We start from the raw sequence: 25,289 nt of genomic DNA, 5'->3' as shown, positions 1-25,289 counted from the left end.
TTTTTAGTTTGATTTTTCATAGAAATTTTTATTTGTGAGGGCAATATGACTGTGTTCATGCAGATAAGATGCTTCTCTTCCTTTAGCTTGGTAATAAGGCAAATAGGAGAAACCTGGTGGATTCAGCTAGTTCTGGAGGGGGTGAATGGAGGCAATGTAAATTTTCCTGCTAAGGAAAAATATGTCAGAACCCATTATTATTAATTTTAAAATTGAAAATTTTATTGAGATAATTGAAGAATCATTTGCAGTTGTTTTTAAATTTTTTTTAACATTTATTTATTTTTGAGACAGAGAGAGACAGAGCATGAACGGGGGAGGGGCAGAGAGAGAGGGAGACACAGAATCGGAAGCAGGCTCCAGGCTCTGAGCCGTCAGCCCAGAGCCCGACGCGGGGCTTGAACTCATGGACCATGAGATCGTGACCTGAGCTGAAGTCGGATGCTCAACTGACTGAACCACCCAGGCACCCCTATTATGTTACATCTAATTTGCCCTTTTCCCTCCTCTCTTACTAGTTCATAAGGATCTTATACAGCCTATTAAGAAATTTGAACAAATTAGGTTAAATCAAAAGTTAATTGACCCCTGGGGCACCTGGGTGGCTCTGTCAGTTAAGCATCTGACTTGATTTCAGCTCAGGTCATGATCTCACGGTTGGTGGGATCCAGCCCTGCATCAGGCTCAGCATTGACAGTGAGGAGCCTGCTTGGGCTTCTCTCTCTTGCTCTCTCTCTGCCCCTCCCCCCACTCATGTGAGCTCTCTCTCTATATATTAAAATAAACATTAAAAAAAAAGTTAACTGACCCCTGAATATTAGCAGTACCTCAATTTTCTCCATCTAGTGAACTTTCTTCACTTATCAGATAGAAGAGCAGAGGTTTAAAAAATGATACCAAGGGGCACCCGAATGACCAGTCAGTTGAGCAGCTGACTCTCAGTTTTGATCTCAGGGTCATGGGATCAAGTCCTGCATCAGGCTTCCCCCTGAATGTGGATCCTGCTTAAGATTCTCTCTCTCTCTCTCTCTCTCTCTCTCTCTCTCTCTCCATCTGCCTCCTCCCCTACTTGCTCTCCATTCTAAAATTTAAAATTTTTTATTTTATTTTATTATTTAAACAATTTTTAATGTTTATTTATTTTTGAGAGAGAGGGAGAGACAGAGTGCAAGCAGGGGAGCGGCAGAGAGAGAGGGAGAGAGAATCCGAAGCAGGCTCCAGGCTCTGAGCTGTCAGCACTGGGTCTGACAAGGGGCTCAAATGCACAAACCACGAGATCATGACCTGAGCCAAAGTCAGATGCTCAACCGACTGAGCCACCCAGGCACCCCTAAAATTAAAAAAAAAAAAATTTTAATGCTACCAAAAGATAAGTCACCTGACAGCAGCCATGCACTCTGCCTCTCCAATCTCTTTTTGGTCTTTCTCAGCGGTTTGTGGCTGTCTTCCGTTGCTTCCTCTCTCGCAAGCCATCACTCTTGCTTCTCTTCATAACTTTATGATCTTTTCTTTCCTTTATTTGCTTTAAAATAACATATAGTCAGTATAAGCCTCATTCTTTCTCCTGACTCTCCTATGCAACCATTTCACTGATGAGCACAGATAAGGCCAGGAAACAAGTGGTGTAAACATAGCTTTTAAGGAGAGAGGCCTCTGAACATACTCCCCCTTCACAACCAACATAAAGTAACACGTCTACGGCGAAAGCATTAGGTATTTCTTTTCTGCTAGGCATCATAGAATTCATTATTGGTGTGATTTACTCTCACAACAAAATTTGAACAACTTTAATGTTGATGAGAATAAAATAGCTTATTCTAAACCCTATGTGTCATTTTAATGGTTTTTGTTGTTGTTGTGGTTGTTATTGTTGTTTAATTATGCTGCTTCAGGAGTCCCTGGGTGGTTCAGTCGGTTAAGGGTCTGACTCTTGATTTAAAGGCTCAGGTCATGATCTCAGTGTTCATGGGATCGAGCCCCACGTGGGCTCTGTGCTGACAGCAGCACAGAGCTGCTTGGGATCCTCTCTCTCCCTCTCTCTCTATCTCTCAAAATAAATAAATAAATGTTTAAAAAAATTACACTCTTCAGGGGCGCCTGGGTGGCTCAGTCAGTTGAGAGTCCAACTCTTTTTTTTTTTTATTGAGAGTCCAACTCTTGATTTTGGCTCAGGTCATGATCTCAGGCTCATGGGATCTGTGCTGTTACTGCAGACCCTGCTTGGGATTCTTTCTCTCCCTCTCTCTCTCTGCCCCTCCCCAACTCTTGCTTTCTGTTTCAAAATAAATAAGTAAACTTAAAAAAAAAAATGAGTGTAACACTGGAATATACTGTTAGGAGATTTGAGAATCTTCATTTTATTGTATAATAAGTTATAACTGAAATATCCATAATGATTTAAAGTCATGAATTTTCTAAAACCAACATTATGATTTTAAGTAACATTTTCCCTTTCTGAATAGCTAAGAAACCTTCAAAACAAGCTCTTCATAAAAGAAACTTCATTGCAAGAGATGAAGAGTGAGCTAGAAAGTTACAAACGAAATAACGTGCATCAGTCTTCCCAGATAATGTCCCTGAAAGAGGATATCAAGGACCTAGAGGAACTTATCGCTTCTCTAACCAGAATTAAATCTTTGAAAAACACCAATATTCAGAATCTTGAAAGAGGCAACTGGGATCTAACTGAAAAAATTATAGAACTGGAAAACAATCTAAGGTAGGAAATGTTCTAGTTTGTTTTCAAACATCTCATTTGTCATAAGTTTGCAAATAGTATATAAACTCCATATTCCTGATGGATCACAGAATTTAAAACTAGTAGAATTTCATGTAATACCTGACTCAAAATTATTATGTTTAAAAAAAGACATTTTTTTTTAGGGGCGCCTGGGTGGCTCAGTCAGTTGGGCGGCCGACTTCAGCTCAGGTCATGATCTCACAGTCCGTGGGTTCGAGCCCTGCGTCAGGCTCTGTGCTGACTGCTCAGAGCCTGGAGCCTGTTAAAATAAATAAATAAATAAATAAATAAATAAATAAAGACATTTTTAAAATATTTATTTTTGAGAGGGAGAGAGAAGGAAAGAGTGAGAGAGAGACAACACAAGAGGGGGAGGGGCAGACAGAGAGGGAGACACAGAATCTGAAGCAAGCTCCAGGCTCTGAGCTCAGAGTGTGATACAGGACTTGAACTCATAAACCATGAGATCATGACCTGGTTGGACGCTTAACCAACTGAGCCACCCACGTGCCCCTAAAAAAGACGTTTTTATAGAGATGTAATTCACATACCATTAAAATTCACCCTTTTAGTCAATTGTACTTCAATAAAAAAAGAAAAAAAATGCACCCCTTTAAAGTATGCAATTCAGTAGTTTTTTTTTAATTTTTTTTTTAATGTTTATTCATTTTTGAGAGACAGAGACAGAGCATGAGCAGGGAAGGGGCAGAGAGAGGGAGACACAGAATCTGAGGCAGGCTCCAGGCTCTGAGCCGCCAGCACAGAGCCCGACGTGGGGCTCGAACCCATAAACTGCAAGATCATGACCTGACCCGAAGTCGGTTGCTCAACTGACTGAGCCACCCAGGTGCCCCAGTAGTTTTTAATATATTCACAAGATTGTGCGATCATTACCACTAATTCCAGAACATTTTTAATCACCCCTCAAAGAAACCCCATGCCTATTTTCAGTTACTCCCCATTCTGACAACCACCAGTCTACATTCTTTCTCTATGGACTTGCTTTTTCTGGACATTTTCCATGAATGCAGTCATACAATATATGGCCTGTGGCTCACGTCACTTAGCACAATGTTTTTAAGGTTAATCCATGTTGAACCATGAATCAGCATACTTCACTCTTTTTTATGGCTGAATAATATTTTATTGTATGAATATACCACAGTTTGTTTATGCATTCATCCGTTGATGGACATTGGCTTGTTTCCTTTTTTGGGGGTGACTTAATGCATAACGCTCCTGTGACCATTCTCATGTGAGTTTTACGTGACTGTATGCTTCATTCCTGTTAGGTATATGCCTTGGGAGTAGAATGGCTGAGTCATAAAGTAACTCTGTTTACTTTTGAGGCACTTCCAGACTATTTTCCAAGGCAGTTACACGTTTTACATTCCCACCAGCAATGTTTGAGGATTCCGGTTACTCCACATCCTCACCAACATCTGTTATTGTTCGTCTTTTCTATGATAGCCGTTCTAGTGGATAGGAAGTCGTATCTTACTGTGATTTTAATTTGCATTTCTGTAAGGCTAAAGATGTTGAGCATCTTTTCATGTGCTTATTGGCCATTTGTGTATCTTCTTTATAGAAATATCTATTCACATCCTTTGCCCAATTTTCAATTGGGTTATTTGTCTTTTTATTTTTGAGGTGTGTTTTTTATGTGTTCTGGACACTGGACCCTTATCAGACATATGACGGGCAGGTATTTTCTCCCATCTGTGGGTTGTCTTTTCACTTTTTTTTTTTTTCTCTAAGTAATCTCTATACTCTATGTGGGGCTTGAACTCCTAACCCCGAGATCAGGAGTCGCATGTCCCTCTGAGCCTGGCTCAGTCTTTTCATGTTCTTAATGGTGTCCTTTGGAGCACAAAGTATTTTAATTTGGATGGAAGTTTATTTTTTGTCACTTGAGACTTGGTGTCATATCTAAGAAACCATTGCCTAATCCAGGGTCACAAAGATTGACGCATATATTTTCTTTTTAAGATGTATAGTCTTAACACTTAAATTTATATCTCTGAAAATTTTTGACTAATTTTTGTATATGATGTGAGTTAGGGGTTAGGAGTTCAAATTCATTCTTTTTCATGTGAAGATCCACTATTCAAGGTCTTTTGTGATTCCATACAAACTTTACTATTATTTGCTCAAGTCCTGTGAAAAATGCCATTGGTATTTTGATAGGGATTGCATTAAATGTATAGATTGCTTTGGATAGTATAGGCATTTTAACAATATTAATTCTTCCAATCCATGAGCATGGAATATCGTCCCATTTGTGTCATCTTCAATTTCTTTTTGTCAATGTTTTACAGTGTTCAGAGTACAGATTTTTCACCTCCTTGGTTAAGTTTATTCCTGGATATTTTGTTCTTTTTGGTATAATTATAAATGGGATTATTTTCTTAATTTCTCTATCTGCTACTTTATTAGTGTATAGAAATGCAATCGACTTATGTGTATTAATTTTGTATCCTGCAACTTTACTGACTTTATTTTTTATTTCTAATAGTTTATTGTTGGAGTCTTTAAGGTTTTATATATATAGTATCATGTTATCTGCAAATAGTGACAGTTTAACTTTTTCCTTACTAATTTGGATGCCTTTTCTTTCTTTCTCTTTCTTCCTTCCTTTCTTTCTGTTTCTTTCTTTCTTTCTTTCTTTCTTTCTTTCTTTCTTTCTTTCTTTCTTTCTCTTTCTTTCTTTTGTCTGATTGCTGTTGGTAGAACATCTAGCACTATGTTGAATAAAAGTGGTGAGAATAGACATCCTTGTCTTGCTCCTGATCTTAGAGGAAAAGCTCGCATATTTTTTTTTTTTTTTTTTTTTTTTTTTACCATTGAGTAGGATGTTAGCTGTGGTTTTTTTTTTTTTTTTTTTTTTTTTTATATGGCCTTTATTATGTTGAGGTGTGTTCCCTCTAAACCCACTTTATTGAGAGCTTTTATCATGAATGAGTATTGGATTTTATCAGATGCTTTTCTTTCATCCATTGAGATGATCATATGATTTTAATCCTTCATTTTGTTGATGTGGTTTATCACATTGATTCATGAATGTGAACCATCCTTACACCCCCAGAATAAATCCCACTTGATCATGGTGGATGACCCTTTGAATGTATTTTTTTTTAATTTTTTTAATGCTTATTTATTTCTGAGACGCAGAGAGACAGAGCATGAGTGGGGGAGGGGCAGAGAGAGAGGGAGACACAGAATCAGAAACAGGCTCCAGGCTCTGAGCTGTCAGCACAGACCCTGATGCGGGGCTTGAACTCACCAACCGTGAGATCATGACCTGAGCGGAAGTCGGTCGCTCAACTGACTGAGCCACCCAGGCGCCCCTCAATGTATTTTTTTAATTTTACTTTTGAGAATGAGAGAGAGAGTGAGGGAGAGAGAGAGAGAATGGGTGAGGGACACAGAGGTGAAGAGAGAATCTTAAACAAGCTCCTTGCTCAGTGTGGAGCCTGACACAGCTCTTGATCCCACAAACCCATGATCTGCAATCAGGATCATGACTTGAACCGAAATCAAGAGTTGTATGCTCAACCAACTGAGCCACACAGGCTCCCCTCAATGTATTTTTGAATGCAATTTGCTCCTATTTGGGGGGAATTTTTGCATCTATGTTCATCAGGGATATTAGCCTATAGTTTTCTTTTTATGTAGTGTCTTTGTCTGATTTTGGTATCAAGACTCATATTTGGAAGCTTTCCTCCCTCTTCTGTTTTTTGGAATATTTTGAGGAGAATAGACATTAACTCTTCTTTAAATGTTTAGTAGAATTCACCTGTGAATCTATCTGGTCCTAGACTTTTGTTCGTTCAGAGATTTTTAAAATTTTGTTATTACTGATTAAATTTTGTTACTAGTAATCTGTTCAGATTTTCTATTTCTTCCTGATTCAGTTTTGGAAAATTATATGTTTCTAGGAATTGATACGTTTCTTCTAGGTTGTCCAATTTTTTGGCATATGATTTTTTGAGTAGTCTCCTATAATCCTTTTTATTTTTGTCATGTCTATTGTTTCTTCTCCTCTTTCATTTCTGATTTATTTGTTTGTGTCTTCTCTCTTTTTTTCTTGATGAGTCCAGTTAAAGGTTTATCAATGTTTTATTTATCTTTTCAAAGTAATAGTTCTCGGTTTCACTGATCCTTTCTTTTTTCTTTCTTTCTCTCTTTCTTTTTTGTCTCTATTTCATTTATTTCTATTTAAATCTTTATTATTTCCTTCCTTCTACTAAACTTGGACTTTGTTCTTCTTTTTCTAGTTCCTTTAGGTATAAGATTAGGTTGTTTATTTGAGATTTTGTGTTTGTGTGTTTCTTGAGGTGGACCTGTACTGCTGTAAATTTCTGTCTTAAAACTGCTTTCATTGTGTCCTCAAAATTTTGGACCATAGTGTTTTCATTTTCATTTGTCTCCACGTATTTTTTTATTTCCTCTTTGATTTTTTTAAATTGACCTATTGACTGTTTAGCAGCGTGTTGTTTAGCCTCCATTTGTGTTTTTTTCTAGTACATTCTTATGATTCTTTTAATTTCATACCATTGTGGTCAGAAAAGATGCATGATATGATTTCAATCTTCTTAAATTTATTGAGACATGCCTTGTGGCCTAATGTGTGATCTATCCTGGAGAATGTTCCATAGGCTCTTGAAAGGAATGTATAGTGTTGTTTTGGATAGAATGTTCTGTATATATCTGTTAAGTCCATCTGGTCTAATATGTAATTCAAAGACACTGTTTCCTTATTGATTTTATGCCTGGATGATCTATCCATTGATGTGAGTGAGGTGTTAAAGTTCTCTACTATTATTGTACTACTGTTAATTTCTCCCTTTATGTCTGCTAATGTTTTCTTTATGTATTTAAGCTCCAATTTTGGGTGTATAGATATTTACAGTCATTATATACTCTTGGTGGATTGACCACTTTATCTTTATGTAATGCCCTTCTTTATCTCTACTTACAATCTTTGTTTTAAAGTCTATTTTGTCTGTTATAACTATTGCTATCCTGGCTTTTTTTTCTTCTCTCATTTCTATTTGCATGGTGTATCTTTCTCTATCCTTTCACTTTCAGTCTGTGTAAGCCTTTAAGTCTGAAGTGAGTCCCTTGTAGGCAGCATATAGATAGCTCTTTTTTTTTTTTAATCTAGCTGCCAACCTTTGTCTTTGGATTTGAAAACTTAGACCATTTACATTGAAAGTAATTATTGATAAGTATGTACTTATTTCCATTTTGTTGTTTTCTGGTTATTTTTGTAGTTATTCTGTCTCTTCCTCTCAAACTGTCTTTCCCTGTGATTGATGACTCTCTGTAGTGTTATGCCTGAATTCTTTTTCTCTATTTTTTGTGTATTCATCATAGGTTTTGAGTTTGTGGTTACCTTGAGGTTCATATATAGGACCCTAAGTTTTTAGCAGTTTATAGTAAATTGATTGAAATTTGAACACATTCTAAAAGAACTTCTTTTTTACTCTCCTCCACATCTTATGTATATGCTGTCATATATTTTGTATCTTCTTATTCATAATTGTCTTACTTCTAATTATAACCTTTTTATTCCTACTTAACAAAGCCCCTTTAACATTTATTGTAAGCTGGTTTGGTGGTGATAAACTTTAACTATTGTTTGTCTGGGTAACTCTTTTTTTTTTTAAGTTTATTTATTTGGGGGAGAGGGGAGGGAGGATCAGAAAAAGAGAGAGAGAGAGAATCCCAAGCAGGCTTCACACTGTTAGCTCAGAGCCTAATGTGGGGCTCGATCTCACAAACCATGAGACCATGACCTGAGCCAAAATCAGGAGTCAGATACTAACTGACTATGCCACCCAGGCACCCCTGTTTAGGAAATTCTTTATCTCTTCTTCAATTCTGAATGATAACCTTGACAGGTAGCATATTCTTGGTTGTAGGTTTTTTTCCTTTCAGCTCTTTGAATATATGCCACTCCTTTCTGGCCTGCAAAGTTTTTGTTGCAGAATCAGCTGATAGCCTATGGGGTTTCCCTTGTATGTAACTAGTTGCTTCTCTCTTGCTGCTTTTAAAATCTCTCTTTATCTTTAACCTTTGACATTTAATTATTTTATTATGTGTTGGTGATATGGACCTCCTTAAGTCATCTTGTTTGGAGCTCTCTGTGATTCCTGAATCTGGATGTTTGTTTCCTTTCTCCAGTTAAGGAATTTTTCAGCTATTATTTCTTCAAATAAAAATTTTTCCCCTTTCTTCTTCTGAGACCCCTATTATGTGAATGTTTGCTTGCTTGATGTTATTCAAGAGATCCCTTAACCTATCCTCTTTTTGTTTTAAGTTTATTTTACTTATTTTGAGAGAGAGAGAGAGTGAGCAGGGGAGGGGCAGAGAGAGAAGGGTGGGGGAGAGAGAGGATCCCAAGCGGGCTGTCAGCACAGAGCCTGACATGGGGCTCAAACTCATTAACTGTGAGATCATGACCTGATCCAAAATCCAGAGTCAGTTGCTTAACTGACTGAGTTACCCAGGTACCCTATCCTCTTTAAAAATAGATTATTTTTTCTTTTGGCTGTTCAGCTAGGGTGATTTCCATTACCCTATCTTCCAGATTGCTGATATATTCTTCTGTATTCTCTAATCTACTGTTGATTGCCTTCTAATGTATTTTTCATTTTAGTTATTGTATTCTTCAAATCTGATTGGTTCTCTTTATGTTTTCTATCTCCTTATTGAAGTTCTCACTGAGTCTACTCTTCTTTCCAGTCTGGTGAGCATCTTTATGATAATTACTTTAAACTCTGTAGCAGGCATATTGCTTATCTCCATTTCATTTAGTTCTTTTTCTGGGGTTTTGTCTTGTTCATTTATTCAGAGCATATTCCTCTGTTTCCTCATTTTGCTGGACTGTCTGTGTTTGTTTCTATGAATTAGATGGAACAGCTACTTCTCCTAAACTTGCAGGAATGGTCTTGTATATGGTCATCTTCTGTGTAGACTGTATGTGGCTGGTGCCTTTGGCTGGCTGGCTGGAACTGTGTCTTCATGGGCTCGGGTCCCAGTGCACTCCATGCTGTGGCTACCCTGGTGGGATGGCTGGAGCGGAAGTGAGTGTGGGCCTGGGTGGTCCCAGGACTCTGTGTAGAAGGTGTCCCAGCAGGACAGCTGAAGCTGAAGTGAGCTCAAGCCAGTGGGTCCTGGGGTCCTTCACACAGAGTGCCCTGGCAGGGCAGCTGGAGCCACAGGAGGGCATGGCCCAATGGTCCAGGGGCACCTCATGTAGGAAGTGTCCCAGTGGGATGTCTGGAACTGAGGTGAGGCATGTGCTGCACAGGATCAGCCTGGGAGGATACCTGAAGCAGAAGTAGGTGACAGCTAGGGTGTCCTGAGGTGTTCAGTGAAGAGTGTGCCCTATTGGGGTGATTAAAACGGAGGCCGGCATGGGCCAGGTTGTCCCAGGATATTCTGTACAGAGGGCTCCCTGGTGGGGTGGCTGGAGCCGAGGTGAGGGGTGGGCTTGGGGTCTCAGGGTGCTCCATACAGGAGGTGTTTTGGCAGGGCAGCTGGAGCTAAAGTGAACACGGGCTGGGGGTTCCCAGGGTGCTCCATGCACGGGACATCTTAGCAAGGCAGCTGGAGCCAAAGTAGGCATTAGCTAAGAGGTCCCAGAGTGCTCTGTGTCAGGTGTCCCCTAGCAAGCTATCTGGAGCTGAAGTGGTGTGGGCCTGGAATTTTCCAAGGAGGTGCTTTGTGCCTGTGTCACCTTGGCATGATGGTTGGAGCCATAGTGAGTGCTGGACCAGGGGTGTCCCAGTGTGTGTCATGCTGGGGCCATCTTTGTGTGACAGCTGGGGTTGGCGGGCTAGGGGCCTGGGGCTCACTGAGGTGGTAGGCTGGCTATGGTGCCTGGACCTTGTTCCCGTCCACATTATCAAGTTGGATGGGGAACATAACTGTGGTGTTCACCAGCCCTTTCAACCTGGAAAGTTCTAGCAGGTCCCCCTGCTGTCTGTTAGAGTTCTAGGACTGGCTCTTTTATATTTGGTTCCTCTTTTAAACTGTGGCTTTTCTGTGCCCCACGGTGTCTGAGGCTGGTGTGGGCCAGGGGCATGGGGCTTGTTGACATGACAGGCTGGCCATGGAGCCTGGACCCTGTCCTATCTGCACCATCCAGGTAGAAGGGGAAGGTAAACCATGGTGCTCCCCAGCCCCTCTGACCCAGCAAAAGCTTTACCTGTTCCCTCACTGCCTAGCGAGATTCTAGACCTAGCTCCTTTACACCCTAGCTGCTCTTTTAAACTGTGGCTTCTCCTCCATGCCCCAGGGTGTCTGGGGCTGGTATGGGCCCAGGACCCAGTGGGCCCAGGCTCGCTGGGGTGGCAGGCCAACCAGGGGTTTGGAACCCTGCTCCCATCCACATCCCCACCGTGGTGGAGGGGGAGCACAGATTATGCTACCCAGAGAGAGTTCCAACAGCTCTCTCACCACTGGGCAAGGTTCCAGGGCCAGTTCCTCCACATTCCAGTTGCTTTTCCAACCTTCAGCTTTCCCTCCAAGCCCCAGGGCATCTGGACCTGGTGTGGGCCAGTGACCCGGAGCTTGCAGGGGTATCGGCTACTCTGTCTGTCCTGCCTCTCCATGTGGTCACCCCATCCTCTGTTGTATAGAAGCTGCTCAGTCAGCCCTCAGCTCCCCCTAGGGCAGAATTGCTGTACAGATCGATGTAGACCTGGTGCCTCCATGGAGGAGGTGAGCCCAGGGTCTTCCCATGTCACCATCTTGGACTGGAACCTCCCCTAGTGTTTCCTATAAAGCATTTCTTCTGACAGTCTTTCTGTTTTTTCTTCTTCTTCTGAAACTATATTATTTCATTTTCATTTTTTGAAGGTCATTTTTTGTTTTGGTTTGTGTTACTGAGTACAAAATTTGGGGTTGCCAGTATTTTTTTCTTTCAGCACTCTAAAATGTCATCTGGTTATCTTCTGACATCTATAGTTTCTGTTGAAAAGTTATTTATCAGTCTTATTGCTGTGCCTTTGGAGGTAATAAGGTGTGCTTTTTATTGGTAGCAATTTGACTATGATGTGTCTTAGTGTGGCTTTCTTTGTATCTGTCCTGCTTAGGATTTAAAGAACTTATTGAATCTATCAATTATGTCTTTCATCAGGTATGGAGTCTTGGGAATTATTTTTTCAAATATTGTTTTTTCCCATTCTGTCTCTACTCTCACTCTAGGCCTACTGTTATAGGTGTGTTAGACCTATTGAGGGTCTCCTGCATGTCTCTAATATAATCTTTTTTTAAAAAATTTTTAATGTGTTTATTTTTGGGAGAGAGAGACAAACAGATCATGAACAGGGAGGCGCAGAGAGAGAGAGACACACACAGACTCTGAAGCAGGCTCCAGGCTCCGAGCTGTCAGCACAGAGCCCAATGTGGGGCTTGAACCTGCAAACCATGAGATCATGGCCTGAGCCAAAGTCAGACGCTTAACTGACTGAGCCACCCAGGCGCCCCTCTAATATAATCTTTTCGATTAAAAATTTGTTTGGATAATACAGGTAATTTCTTTTAACCTGACTCAAATTAACTAATTCTGTAAGCTGCAATTCTTAGACAGGAGAGGATCAAAAATGCACAAACAGCAACAAACAAAAATATGGAAGATCGGCTGAAACTTTGACCTAGCTATGGGTACAGGGTAGAAAATATTAACAATACCTAGCAATTGATAGGTAATCAAAACAAGAACCAAACACACACACACACACACACACACACACACACACACACACCAAATAATTAGCTATTTGTATATTTGATAATAAAACAAGTTTTTACATATGTTCTTCTCTATGGCTGCATCATTATTCGAATTCCCTTTCCTCTCATTAAATCCCAGTGGAAGAGCCATCAGATATTATTAAAACAGGAGTCCTCGTACCTCTGTGGAACCTCCTGGTCATCACAATGTTACTAATAGTGGCAGGCAGATATTCATGCTCAAATTTCCCCGTGAAAAGGACAGTTTAAAAATTAACCTTCCCCAGGGGAACTACTAGAGGACCTAGCACTGGATTGTTTTCATCTCTATTTCTCTGCCATTTCTAGTTTCTCCCTAGAAATAGTTGGGTAACCGCACAGCACTTTGCAAAAGTACATTTCTAACTTGATACATATATTTAATATATTTTAAGTGGGGATTGCTTATTTAATGATTATTATTTTTTAGAACTTTATTTTGAGAGAGAGCAGGGGAGGGTCAGAGAGAGGGAGAGAAAGAGAGAATCCCAAGCAGGCTCTGCACTGTCAGCGCAGAGCCCCACATGGGGCTTGAAATCACAAACCGCAAGATCATGACCTGAGCTGAAATCAAGAGTTGGACGCTCAACCGACTGAACCACCCAGGTGCTCTCTTTCATTATTATTTTTTTAATGTTTATTTATTTTTGAGATGGGGGCTGGCTGAGAGAGAGAGAGGGAAACACAGAATCTGAAGCAGGCTCCAGGCTCTGAGCTGTGAGCACAGTGCCCGACAAGGGGCTCGAACCTACAAGCCATGAGATCATGACCTGAGCCAAAGTCAGATGCTTAACCGACTGAGCCACCCAGGCACCCCAACTTTAATTATTTTTAATTGAAGTTTGAAAATTGAGTTGGTTTCATGATATTGTTACCCACCAATATTTTACACAGAGTCCATCTGTCTGAAAGAGAAAAGGCAGAGCGGAAAGCAGGCCTTTTGGAGAAAAAGTTAGCAGGTGCTAATGGATTCACCCATCATATGAATATGAAAGGACAAGAAGATTCCTTGGATAGTTTCATGATGAAGGTGAGAATAAATATTGATTTTTCAAGAAACAGGATTTGCAAGACCTCGTGTTACTCTAAGAGATAATTGGCAAATGTTTAGTAGGTTGTTGGTCTGCTTCTGATCCTGGGGGGATGGGGAATGGGGGGCGTAGGGTGTTGGGGGGAATCAAAGGAAGCTGTGCAGTATGGTTGACCGAAAGCCTTTCTGAGGTACAGAGAGTAATCACAAGGTGAATCTAAGACCCCTGTGATAGAACCGTAAAAGGGATTGGAGCTGAGCGAGACCTGGGAGGAGCGGTGGTGATAAGAGAATGAAATGTCGGTGTTTTACATTTCTGGTGTGAGTTACCTCCTGCTGCTGCCAGCAGCTGGATTCTGGGCTCTGAATGTGTGTTGAAGGGCGGTGTAGGCAAAAGTCATTGAAACCGAGGCACAGAAATCACAAAGCTAAACTGGCAGGTCATCTACATTTGACCTTGAAATCTAGAATTACGGCATGAGTTGGGTTTAGAAGGAAGAGATGAGCCTGGTCACTAGTAGAAAGCAATTCACCGGATGAGTAGAGGTTTTATAGAAGAATGTCGGAGGATGGGAGCCAGGGAAGAAGTACAGCATTTTTTTTTTTTTTTTTTTTTTTTTAGCCCTGACTATTTATAATGGAAGCAGGATGATTACAGGAGTACAAGGGAAAGGTTGGGGGAAAGAGGTGTGACTTCTTTCATTTCTACATCTATACATCTACATAGTCAAAGTTGTGGTTACTAAGTGATGTTATAGAACCATGATGAAGTCTTTGTAGAAGTATCTGTTGCCCTCCCAACTTTTCATTAAGTGTCTTAGCATTCATTGACGGTCCTTGCCTGAATCAGTTATTTCATTAGATAGAAAATGCTGATTTTTAAATTTCTATCATTCCTTCTACATTTACTAGCTCAGAATTTTCTCTTTTTTTTTGTTTTACATTTTTAATGTTTATTATTTATTTTTGAGAGAGAGAGAGGCAGAACACGAGTGGGGGAGGGACAGAGAAAGAGGGAGACACAGAATCTGAAGCAGCTCCAGGCTCTGAGCTGTCAGCACAGAGCCCACTGCAGGGCTCGAACCCACAAACTGTGAGATCATGACCTGAGCTGAAACCAAGAGTCAGATGCTTAACCAACTGAGCCACCCAGGTACCCCCAGAATTTTCTATTAAGAGTTTAACTTCATAACTGAGGCTATTTGGTTAGCTGCTTCTCTAAGCTAAATTTCCTGTGTTCTCAAAACAATTTCTTCATACAGTCATTTTAATACCTCTTGATATTCCAGTTTGCTCTTTTGAGCATGCCCTCGTCTGTCTTATGACTCCATAACTCTTTATTTCTTTGGAAGACCTTTCTCCTGAAGTCTTGTACTATGACTATATTTCTATTTCAAGAAAACAAAAGGAAGTCAATGTCTCCATATTAAATTCCAAATGGGAAGTTTCACGTGTGTTGGCACGTTTAGGATATAGGGGAAGCTATCCTGACCAAGAACTTGGAGAGAGACAACATTTTTCACTCTGAAGGACCAAAAGATGGGAAGAAAATTTGGGATAAATGTCAGCAAGATTCAATCCAGAAGGAAAAACAAAAATATGAGTTGGACAGACCTTTGTATCCTTCCGGCTGGGAAACAAAAACTGCGCGATGTTACTGTCAGAAATTCCTCAGTCGGTTGGCTACTCTTCTGAGCACCAGTGTTGTCCCCACACTAGCCACGGAGGAAGCTGCGAAAGAGAGGGTTCAGGAAGTTGGTGCAAAGGAGCAATCTTGGAAGTCTGTTAAGTGTATTGACAGACAAGCCACCCTTTCAGATTTGTTTCTTTTAACATGTGGATTTTTTTATATTAGCCGATTTAGTAAATTCCGTGGCTCTGAATTTTAATTTTGATTTCATTTTTATTACTACAATATAAAAAGGAAGAGGATGTCCATTATTACAGCAGAGGTAGTATAGTGTATTTGTGAAAAGTAGAGGGCCCCAGTATGAATCCCAGCTGAGCCATTGCCAGCTGTGTGCTCTTGGGCCGGTTCCTTATCCTCTCTGTACCTCGGTTTCATTTGTAAAATTTGGTGGAGAGGGGTGGGGTGGGGACTGGGAGGGCACAGTTCCTGTCTCACAGAGTGGTAAGGATTAAATGGATTAATACATGATAAATGCTTACTACAGTTCAGTGGAAGGTCAACGAATGCTAGCTTAAAGATAGCGGTGTGGTGGGGTGCCTGGGTGGCTCAGTCGGTCAAACGTCCGACTTCCTCTCAGGTCATGATCTCGCGGTTCGTGGGTTCAAGCCCTGTGTCAGGCTCTGTGCTGACAGCTCGGAGCCTGGAGCCTGCTTCGGATTTTGTGTCTCCCTCTTTCTCTGCCCCTCACCTGCTCTCTCTCTCTCAAAAATAAATAAAAATAAAAAAAAAAATAGTGGTATGGTGAAGATATATATGTGTCCATCATGACTAAATACTGGTCAGTTCAGTCAATGGGGTAAAATACATTGTCAAGTCAGTCATTTGTTTGAATATACTGGCCGAGTCTATCAAAAGATTGAACCGGCAAGTTTAAGTGGCTATATATCTCCTTGTCACGTCCACATGATTTTAGTAAAATTTCATGCCTCTTCGCCCTAAAATTCAAACAAAGTTAGAACCTGCTTAAATTCAGTGTGTCGATAAAATCTGCTCAGTCTGTTTGTTGGGGAGTTCCATTTTTTTCTTTTACTTTTTGCTTAAAATTCATTACGCAGTTTTATTTCTCAATGCTAACTAAAATGTCTGATTTTGTATATCACACCTTTCGATTTCTTTTTCTAAAACCAGCTTCTACATATCAAATCTTAGAAGTCTGCCCCATTCACCTATTTAGTAATGTGATGTCAGCACAATGTCAGTGTCAGTAGACCTCACACATAGTTTTGAATTGAAATAGAGGTCACAGACCGTCGGGAGCTTTGTCTATCCTTTTCTCCCTACAGAGGACAGCAGGTCTGCAGCAGGAAATCCAGATGCTCACCAAACGGCTGGAGCAGCTACGTGGCCACTCTGAAGAAGCCGCTGGAGAATCCTCCCAAATGGAAGAAAGGCAGAGGGAACAAAAAAGACCCTTGAAACGTCTGGAGGGAAACACTGCTATTAATGACTTTTTTCAAGAGAGATTAGAATTGAACAGGAAAAAAGTAAGAATTTCCTATATATAAAGCATTTCTTTGACAATGAAAATGATCGTATTTTATGGTATCATCTAACGTTTAAAGCTGTTGATAGTTAATATTAGAAAAGGGAGGAAAATCTGCTACAAACCTTTAAACCTTCTGTTTTTATCAAAAATCCTCTCCTTGGGGCGCCTGGGTGGCGCAGTCGGTTAAGCGTCCGGCTTCAGCCAGGTCACGATCTCGCGGTCCGTGAGTTCGAGCCCCGCGTCAGGCTCTGGGCTGATGGCTCGGAGCCTGGAGCCTGTTTCCGATTCTGTGTCTCCCTCTCTCTCTGCCCCTCCCCTGTTCATGCTCTGTCTCTCTCTGTCCCAAAAATAAATAAAAAACGTTGAAAAAAAAAAAAATCCTCTCCTTGGAAAGCCTGGGCAGCTTAATTGATTGGGCATCTGACTTCAGTTCAGGTCATGGTCTTGTGGTTCATGGGTTCCAGCCTCATGTTGGGCTCTGTGCTGACAGCTCAGAGCCTGCTTCAGATTCTGTGCCTCCCTCTCTCTCTCTGGCCCTCTCTTGCTTGCGCCCTCTCTCTCTCTCTCAAAAATAAATAAACATTAAAAAAAAAATCCTCTCCTCTTTCCATATCTCTCATTTCTCTAAAATGCACACATTTGGTATTTTTTATGAGGGCATTTGTTAATGTATTTCTTAACGTGCTTTAAAAAGCCGATTCGAAGGAAAGAAGCCCAAAGGAATGACTGTACAAGTGGAGCATCAGGCACTGTGTTCCCCAGAATGTCAGGACACGAACTGTCAGTGTCGCGACACAAACTGTGAGATCATGATCTGAGCCAAACTCAGGAGTCAGATGTTCAACTGACTGAGCCACCCAGGCACCCGTAAAATGCTATATTAAATTTTAAGAATATTCAATTAACACCTGCTCTCTATAACTCTTGAAACCAAGTGAAAAGTTTTTAAGAAAACAATAGTAATTTCCCCCAACCTTCTTTCTGCCTATTTTACCCCAGTAAACAGTAGTATATATATCTTCTACAACTATTGCCATGGTTATGGAAATAGTCAAGTACATGTATGTAGGTACTTTTTATAAAACTGGGACTGTGTGGGGGCACCTGGGTGGCTCAGTATGTTAAGCATCTGATTCTTGGTTTCGACTCAGGTCAGCATCTCAAGCCCTGCGTCGGGCTCTGTGCTGACAATGCGTGGGATTCTCTCTCTCCCTCTCTCTGTCCTTCCCCTGCTTGCACCCTCTCTCTCTTTCAAAATAAATAAACTGGAAAAAAAAACCTGGGACTAGGCTAGTTAAATACTCTTTTTACATAGTAAAAAGTAAGTACCTCATGGTTTTTCCTTAGGTTAAAAGAATGGATTTAACTCATTCCTTTAATAGCTGCATAGTATTCCACAGAGTATATATAACTTATTTATTTGATTAGTTCCCTACTGATGGACTACTAAATTATTTCCACCTTTTATGCCACTACAAATAATGTAGCAATAAATATATTTATACATCTGTCTTTCCACATTGGTGCTTTCTCCCCCTAGGCGATTGAGTTCTAGATATGAAATTATAGGATCACAGTGTATGAGTATTTTAAATTTTAATAGCCACTGCCAAAATACTACCTTCCAAAAAGCAAGAGTTTCACTTTCCAAATAGAAATGCCTGAGTGCCTGCTTCTTCTTCACAGCCTAGCCAGCATTGGATGATGTCATTCTTTGAGAGAGAGAGAGTTGGGTTAAAATAGTATAGTTATAACATTTACCTGATTACTAGTAAGGCTGACCACCTTGTTTTTTGTTTGTTTGCTTGTTGGCTTCTTGTATTCCTTTGCTTCCCTACTCCTCACAATTTGGACCTCATATGCAGAAGGTTGAGTTAATCAAACTCTATGGTTCATAACACACTATCTTGGGTCATGGAAGAGCTTTCTCTTATTTATTTACTCCTTTTAAGTCTATTTTCCCATTCCCTCTTCCAAAAGAGAGCAACCTAATGTGTTTAATGTGTATCTTTTTGTCTATACAATGTGGGGGTTAGGGGTGCTGACACCTTCCCCATGTAGTTGAAAGGTCCCATGTATAATTTTTGACTACCTCAGAACTTAACTACTAATAGCCTACTGTTGACCAGAAGCTTTGCTGATTACATAAAGAGTCAATTAACACATATTTTGTATGCCATATTTATGTATATGGTATTCTTATGATAAAGTAAGCTAGAGAAAAGAAAATGTTAAAAAAAAGTCATAAGAGACAATACATTGTACCATGAGAGAGTACTGTACCATGTTGATAAAAAATTTGCATGTAAGTAGACTCACACAGTTCAAACCCATGTTGTTCAAGGGTCATTTGTATATGTTCTTTTAAATATACTTTTATTTTATTACTTATTTAATTTATTTATTTACTTATTTACTTATTTTAATTTTATTTTTTAAAATTTATATCCAAATTAGTTAGTATATAGTGCAACAATGATTTCAGGAGTAGATTCCTTAGTGCCCCTTACCCATTTAGCCCATTCCCCCTCCCATACCCCTTCCAGTAACCCTCTGTTTGTTCTCCATATTTATGAGTCTCTTATGCTTTGTCCCACCTCCCTGTTTTTATACTATTTTTGTTTCCCATCCCTTATGTTCATCTGTTTTGTCTCTTAAAGTCCTCATATAAGTGAAGTCGTATAATATTTGTCTTTCTCTGACTGACTAATTTCACTTAGCATAATACCCTCCAGTTCCATCCACGTAGTTGCAAATGGCAAGATTTCATTCTTTTTGATTGCTGAGTAATACATACATATATATATATATATATATATATATATATATATATATAGCACACCTGTATACTCCAATACTCCAGTATATATATATACTCCAATATATATATATATACCCCAATATATATACTTCAATATATATATAGTACACCTGTATCCCTTGGATAAATACCTAGTAGTGCAATTGCTGGGTCGTAGGATAGTTGTATTTTTAGTTTTTTAAGGAACCTTCATACCGTTTTCCAGAGTGGCTACACCAGCTTGCATTCCCATTAAATTATACTTTTATATGTGTATTTTAATTTGCATGAATAGTACTGTGGTAAAATCTCATTCTATTACTCAGCATTATATATATTTTTTAAATATTTATATTGAGAGAGAGAGAGAGAGAGAGAGAGAGAGAGAGAGAGAGAATCCCAAACAGGCTCTGTGCTTTCAATACAGAGGGTGACCCGGGGCTTGATCTCACAAACCATGAGATCATGACCTGAGCCGAAATCAAGAGTTGGATGCTTAAATGACTGAGCTACCCAGGTGCCCTCAGCTTTATATTTTTAAGATCCACATAGTATTGCTATTTTCTCATCTAGTTCATTGCTTGTGTCTACTGCATGGAATTCTACAGTGTGCACATGGGCCATGATTTGCCTGTCCACTCCTCAGTGATGAGCACCCCAGTTACCTCTGTCTTTCTGCCACCACAAATACTGCTACCACCATCCTTGTACAAGTCGCCTTAAGGACCTGTGAGAGAGTTTCTTAGGGGTGTTTGCTCAAGATTGGAATTGGTGGTTCATTGGGTAGATGGACATTTAATTTGATTAAGTACTGCCAGTCGGCTTTCACAGAACAATAGTCCCACCAGAGATACAGGAGGGCTCTTGAATCTCCACATTTTTGTCATTTCTTGGCATTAACCAGCTTCCAAAATTTTCCTATTTTGGGGGGTATAAAGTGTTGTTAATTAAATTTGCATTTCTCTAATTAGTGAGTTGGAGCATTTCTTTTATCTTTTTTAGTCTTTTGGCTTTTTAGTCTTTGCCTGGATGTTTCCTTCACCCATTTGCCTATTTGGGTTCCTGTCTCTTCTTGTTAATTTCCAAAACCGTGTGCATGCCTTCCTCACCCTGCTCGGGCTGTTACCCTCCATGGCAGGTCACCTCTCCACCTGGGCTCTCCTTTCACCCTGGTCAGGCTCTGAGTCCCTCCGCAGGGCAACCCACCTCTGTGTCCACTTCTGCCAGCCCACTTGGGTCACAGCTTTTCTCTTTTCATTCTGGCGCCTACCTTGTCCCGCCCATCTACCAGCATGAGGACTATATTGTCCAGAGAGGAAAAGAAAGGAAAGGAAGAATAAGAAGAGAAGGAATAAGAGCACCTGCTTTATGTTTAACCTTTCAAATATCCTAATAAATGTGCTTAGTTAAACTATAATTATTCTGTCAAGAGGCACTTTAGCTTTGTGCCACAAATATTGACATGGACTGTTTTCCTTATTTTTCATTTTAAACATAGTAATACATTTTTAGGTTTCCAGATGCATGGGATTTAAGATTTTTGTCTTTTATTACAACATGCTGGAAGTACCTGATCCTTGAGAATTTATTGAGACTTCTTACATGGCTTAATACTGGATTGATTTTGGTAACTGTTCCACGTGTGCTTGTAAAGAATGTGTTCTCTGTTTGTTGGGCATAAAGTTCCATAGATAGTTAATGCTCATATAATTCATATGGTTCAAATTGTCAGTATCTTTGATTTTTTTTCCTTGATTCTGAAAAAGTATGCCAAATTCTCCAAGTATAATTCATTTTATTTATTTATTTACTTACTTACTTACTTATTTATTTTGAGGGGCAGGGGCAGAGAAAGGGAGAGAGAGAATTCCAAGCAGGCTCTGCACTGTCAACGTGGAGACTGACACAGGGCTCAAACCCATGAACCATGAGATCATGACCTGAGCTGAAACCAAGAGTTGGATACTTAAGTGACTGAGCCACCCAGGTGCCCCTTTACTAGGGTTTTTTGTTTTCTGGTCATGATTGCATATTATTGTTTTCTAGAAAATAATGTATTTCTTTTAGATTTTCAACTTTTTGCCACTGAATTATAAAATATTCTTTTAGAATTCTTTTCATATAATTGTCTCTCGGCCTTTTGGCTAAGATCAAGTGTAGAATTATTTTCATATTTTCTGTATCTATGCATTCTGTATGTTTTTCCTTCCTAATATTATGTATTTTTTACTTTCTCTCTTTTCTCTTTAACCAGGCTTGCTTGGGGCATCTATTTTATTCTTCCAAAGAACAGTTGGGTTTTTTTTTAATACAAACGTTATTATCTTTTGATTTATATATAGTGAAAATATATGGTATTTTTATTCAATTTTTATCCTCTCTTTTTTTTCTGGTACTAATTTTATAAAGTATAGATTATTAGAAAGAATATAATTAAAATCACAATAATCCTAGCACTGTAAGATAAGCAGTGTTAAAATATAGGTATAATTCTAATATTTTTCCGTAGAGGGGCACCTGAGTGGTTCAGTTGGTTAAGCATCTGGTTCTTGATTTTGGCTCAGGTCATGATCTTGCAATTCATGAGATCGAGCCCCCGGTCTGGTTCTGAGCTGACAGCATGGAGCCTACCTGGGATTCTCTCTCTCTCCCTTGCTCGCTGCCCCTTCCCCACTCATGCTCTGTCTGTCTCTCTCAAAATAAACAAATAAATACTTAAAAAGAATATTTTTCTATACCTATGTTAACATAATTGGTAGGCAGTTTTTCTTAATCCTCCTTCCTTCATTTAGTTGTAGCATTAATATTTTCTTTTAGTAAATATTTTTGAAGCTTGACTTCTAGGGAATGTATAATCAATAATATGTAATTTTTTGGCATTTGCACTGTTACTGCTTTTTTGTGTTATAAATAATGTAAAGAATATATTTGCGTATGCATCTTTACTAAATATTTCCTTATAATACATTCCTTGAAAAGCTGATCTCCTCTGTTACCAGCCAATGTTTATGAAATTGTCTACTTACCTGTGCCCTTGTTAGCACTGAGCCACCCCTTATATTGTCATACTTTATTTTCCAGATTATTTTAATAATGCATATTTATGGTGAAAAAAAATTTACTTATATAAGTATTACTGTCTGCAGTTTATTAGACTAGAGTAGATGTGGTATGCTAGTGTGGAACACCACCTTAAAGCACAACTTCTTTATTTCAATACTGTTGATTTCTGCAAAGGAAAACTCTGGGATTAAGAATTCGTGGATAGCAGAACATGGCAAGATATCCAAACAGCTAGAGAAAGACAATGAGCAACAAACACTATTGAATATTCAGCAGAATTTGCAGAATGCTACGACTCAAAGATTAGAGGAGAAAATTCAGAAACTTCAGAAACAGCTGAGTGATTTGAAATTGTCAAATAAAAGTATGAAAACTCAACTGACAAGAGTAAATGTCCTTAAGGTAAGTAAAGGAAGTGAGCTTTCAAAGATTCACTTAAGCTTTGGTCTTGTTACTATTTTAGCTGCATGTTTCTCATTGAATTAAAAAGCATTCTTATATACACACATAAGAATATATATTGGATAATAAAATTAGATGCATGCAAATCTACCATTTATCTTAAGAACGAGAGCATTATCGGGGTGCCTGGGTGGCTCAGTCGGTTGAGCATCCAACTTCGGCTCAGGTCATGATCTCGCGGTTCGTGAGTTCGAGCCCTGCATCAGGCTCTGTGCTGACAGCTCAGAGCCTGGAGCCTGTTTCAGATTTTGTGTCTCCCTCTCTCTCTGCCCACCCCTGCTGGTGCTCTCTCTCTCTCTGTCTTTCAAAAATGAATAAACATTAAAAAAAAATTTAAAGAACAAGAGCATTATCAACTCCACTGAAGCCATCATGTATTCTCTTCCCTACTTCTCAAAGGTAACTGGTATCCTAAATGTTGGGATTCTAGAACCCTTGCTTTATTTTATTTTATTTATTTATTTTTTTTAACGTTTATTTATTTTTGAGAAAGGGAGAGACACAGCATGAACAGAGAGGGAGACACAGAATCTGAAGCAGGCTCCAGGCTCTGAGCTGTCAGCACAGAGCCCGATGCGGGGCTTGAACTCACGGACCGAGAGATCATGACCTGAGCCAAAGTCGGCCGCTTAACTGACTAAGCCACCCAGGCGCCCCAGAACCCTTGCTTTTTAAGTTTTATTTTGGTCTTTCTTATTGGGGTAATAGTTAAAAGTTTTACTCATTTAGGGGGCTCCTCTTTGGATCTTCTCCATACCAAGCTTCGCTGTACTATTTCAAGCATACATTTGATTCCTTAAACCAAAGGTACACTAAATACTTATGGATCAGTGTGTTTTTTTTCCCATTCTATCACAATATTTATCTTACTTCAAAGCCAGTTATTGTCTGTATTTCTGAATTTGGCTAGCAGAGGCTGTAAGACTTTTGCAGGCATGGAATACTCGTTAAACGTCTTTAAATCCCAAGTGTCTAATTGATACAGGTGCTCAGTGACTGTTGGTTATTGATGAGTTTGATGGTTAAGAAATGTTCTCTTAATTCATAAATTATGGAATTTTCTTTCTTTTCCGTATATAAGGTCAAAAAAAAAAAAAAAACAAGAAGAAGAAGGAAAAGAAGCATGGGTTATACCATGCATCTTGTCTATTATTTAGAAAAGATCTAATCACAGCCATCTCCCTTCCCCCAACCTTATACCCTCACAGGACAAAACAATTGAAAAGCTCAGGCAATCTTTAACAAAAGCTGAACTAACGCAAGGTAAGACAGTTATGAAAACAGACAACTTGAAAACTACATCAGACTCTGCCAAGACAGAGGAAAGAGGAGACAAAGAGAAAGTCCATCAGATGTTAGACGCCATCAGTCCTGAGCGCTACACAGCAAAGAGCACGCTTGATAAAGTATCAGGACAACAAGAGGTTTGTTTTATTACTTTATTAAGATTCTTTAAGTCGAAGTGATCAACACCCATCTCAACTTAGACTCTAAGCCAGATAAAAAGGACGTTGTTGGCTTATGGAATCAAAGGTGAGTTAAATAGCCAGACCTCTGAGAGGGCCCCAGGATCAGTGCCTGGAGCCTCATACAGCTCTTTTCACCATCTCTGCTTGGCTTCGCCATGTATGTAAGCTTGCTTGATATTTAGAGATTCTGTGACAGGAGAGAGAATCCCAAGAAAGTGTCTTATAAGCCCAGCTTAGATCAAATGCCTATTCCTGGTAAATCCTCCGTGGCAAAGGAGGGGATATATGATTATCTTACGTTAGGTTTGCATACACATCCTCCGATTAACCGGTGACAAGGAGGAAAACGATGTGAGAGACTGGGAGTTCAGGGGAACCCACGTGTCTGGGGCTGAGTCACTTTTAGGAAAAGAGGGCTGTGCTTCTAAATTTGCTTAGATTTCCACTGCATTTACAGAGCACATGTTTTCGGAGAATTTTTTAAAGGCTAACTGGTAATTTAGGGCTATTGTGAGATTATATGCCGCCTGTCCATTATTAATTCTTACAAAATATGTAACTTTAGAGATTACCTTAAGAAATTCTTAAAACACAAAATCATGATATTATTTGGCTTTTTCTCTTTTTAAACTTCTGCTTATGTATATTCTTGTTTTTATTCTTCTCAATGTTCCTTATTATATTTTCAGTCAGATCTCTTCTACTTTGGGTACTCTGTAGCTTACTCCTTATCTCTGAGATGACTTTGTCTTGTTCTTGCCTG

General features: G+C 39.5%; 1 protein-coding gene across 1 annotated transcript in view; it reads left to right on the top strand.

The window, feature by feature from the left end:
* The window catches only part of LOC132669982 (uncharacterized), a 34,496-nt gene that overhangs the window by 5,694 nt on the left and 3,513 nt on the right, over positions 1–25,289 (top strand). Inside the window, exons 3-7 of the mRNA XM_081795940.1 lie at positions 2,463–2,719; positions 13,421–13,556; positions 16,530–16,730; positions 22,770–22,997; positions 24,266–24,481. Of these exons, the coding sequence (XP_081652066.1) occupies positions 2,463–2,719; positions 13,421–13,556; positions 16,530–16,730; positions 22,770–22,997; positions 24,266–24,481 (1,038 nt within the window). The remainder of the gene's footprint in view (positions 1–2,462; positions 2,720–13,420; positions 13,557–16,529; positions 16,731–22,769; positions 22,998–24,265; positions 24,482–25,289) is intronic.

Source organism: Panthera onca, chromosome B3 (genome assembly GCF_046562875.1).
Source record: "Panthera onca isolate mPanOnc1 chromosome B3, mPanOnc1 haplotype 2, whole genome shotgun sequence".
NCBI lineage: Eukaryota > Metazoa > Chordata > Mammalia > Carnivora > Felidae > Panthera > Panthera onca.
This window is presented reverse-complemented; position numbering and strand designations above follow the sequence as displayed.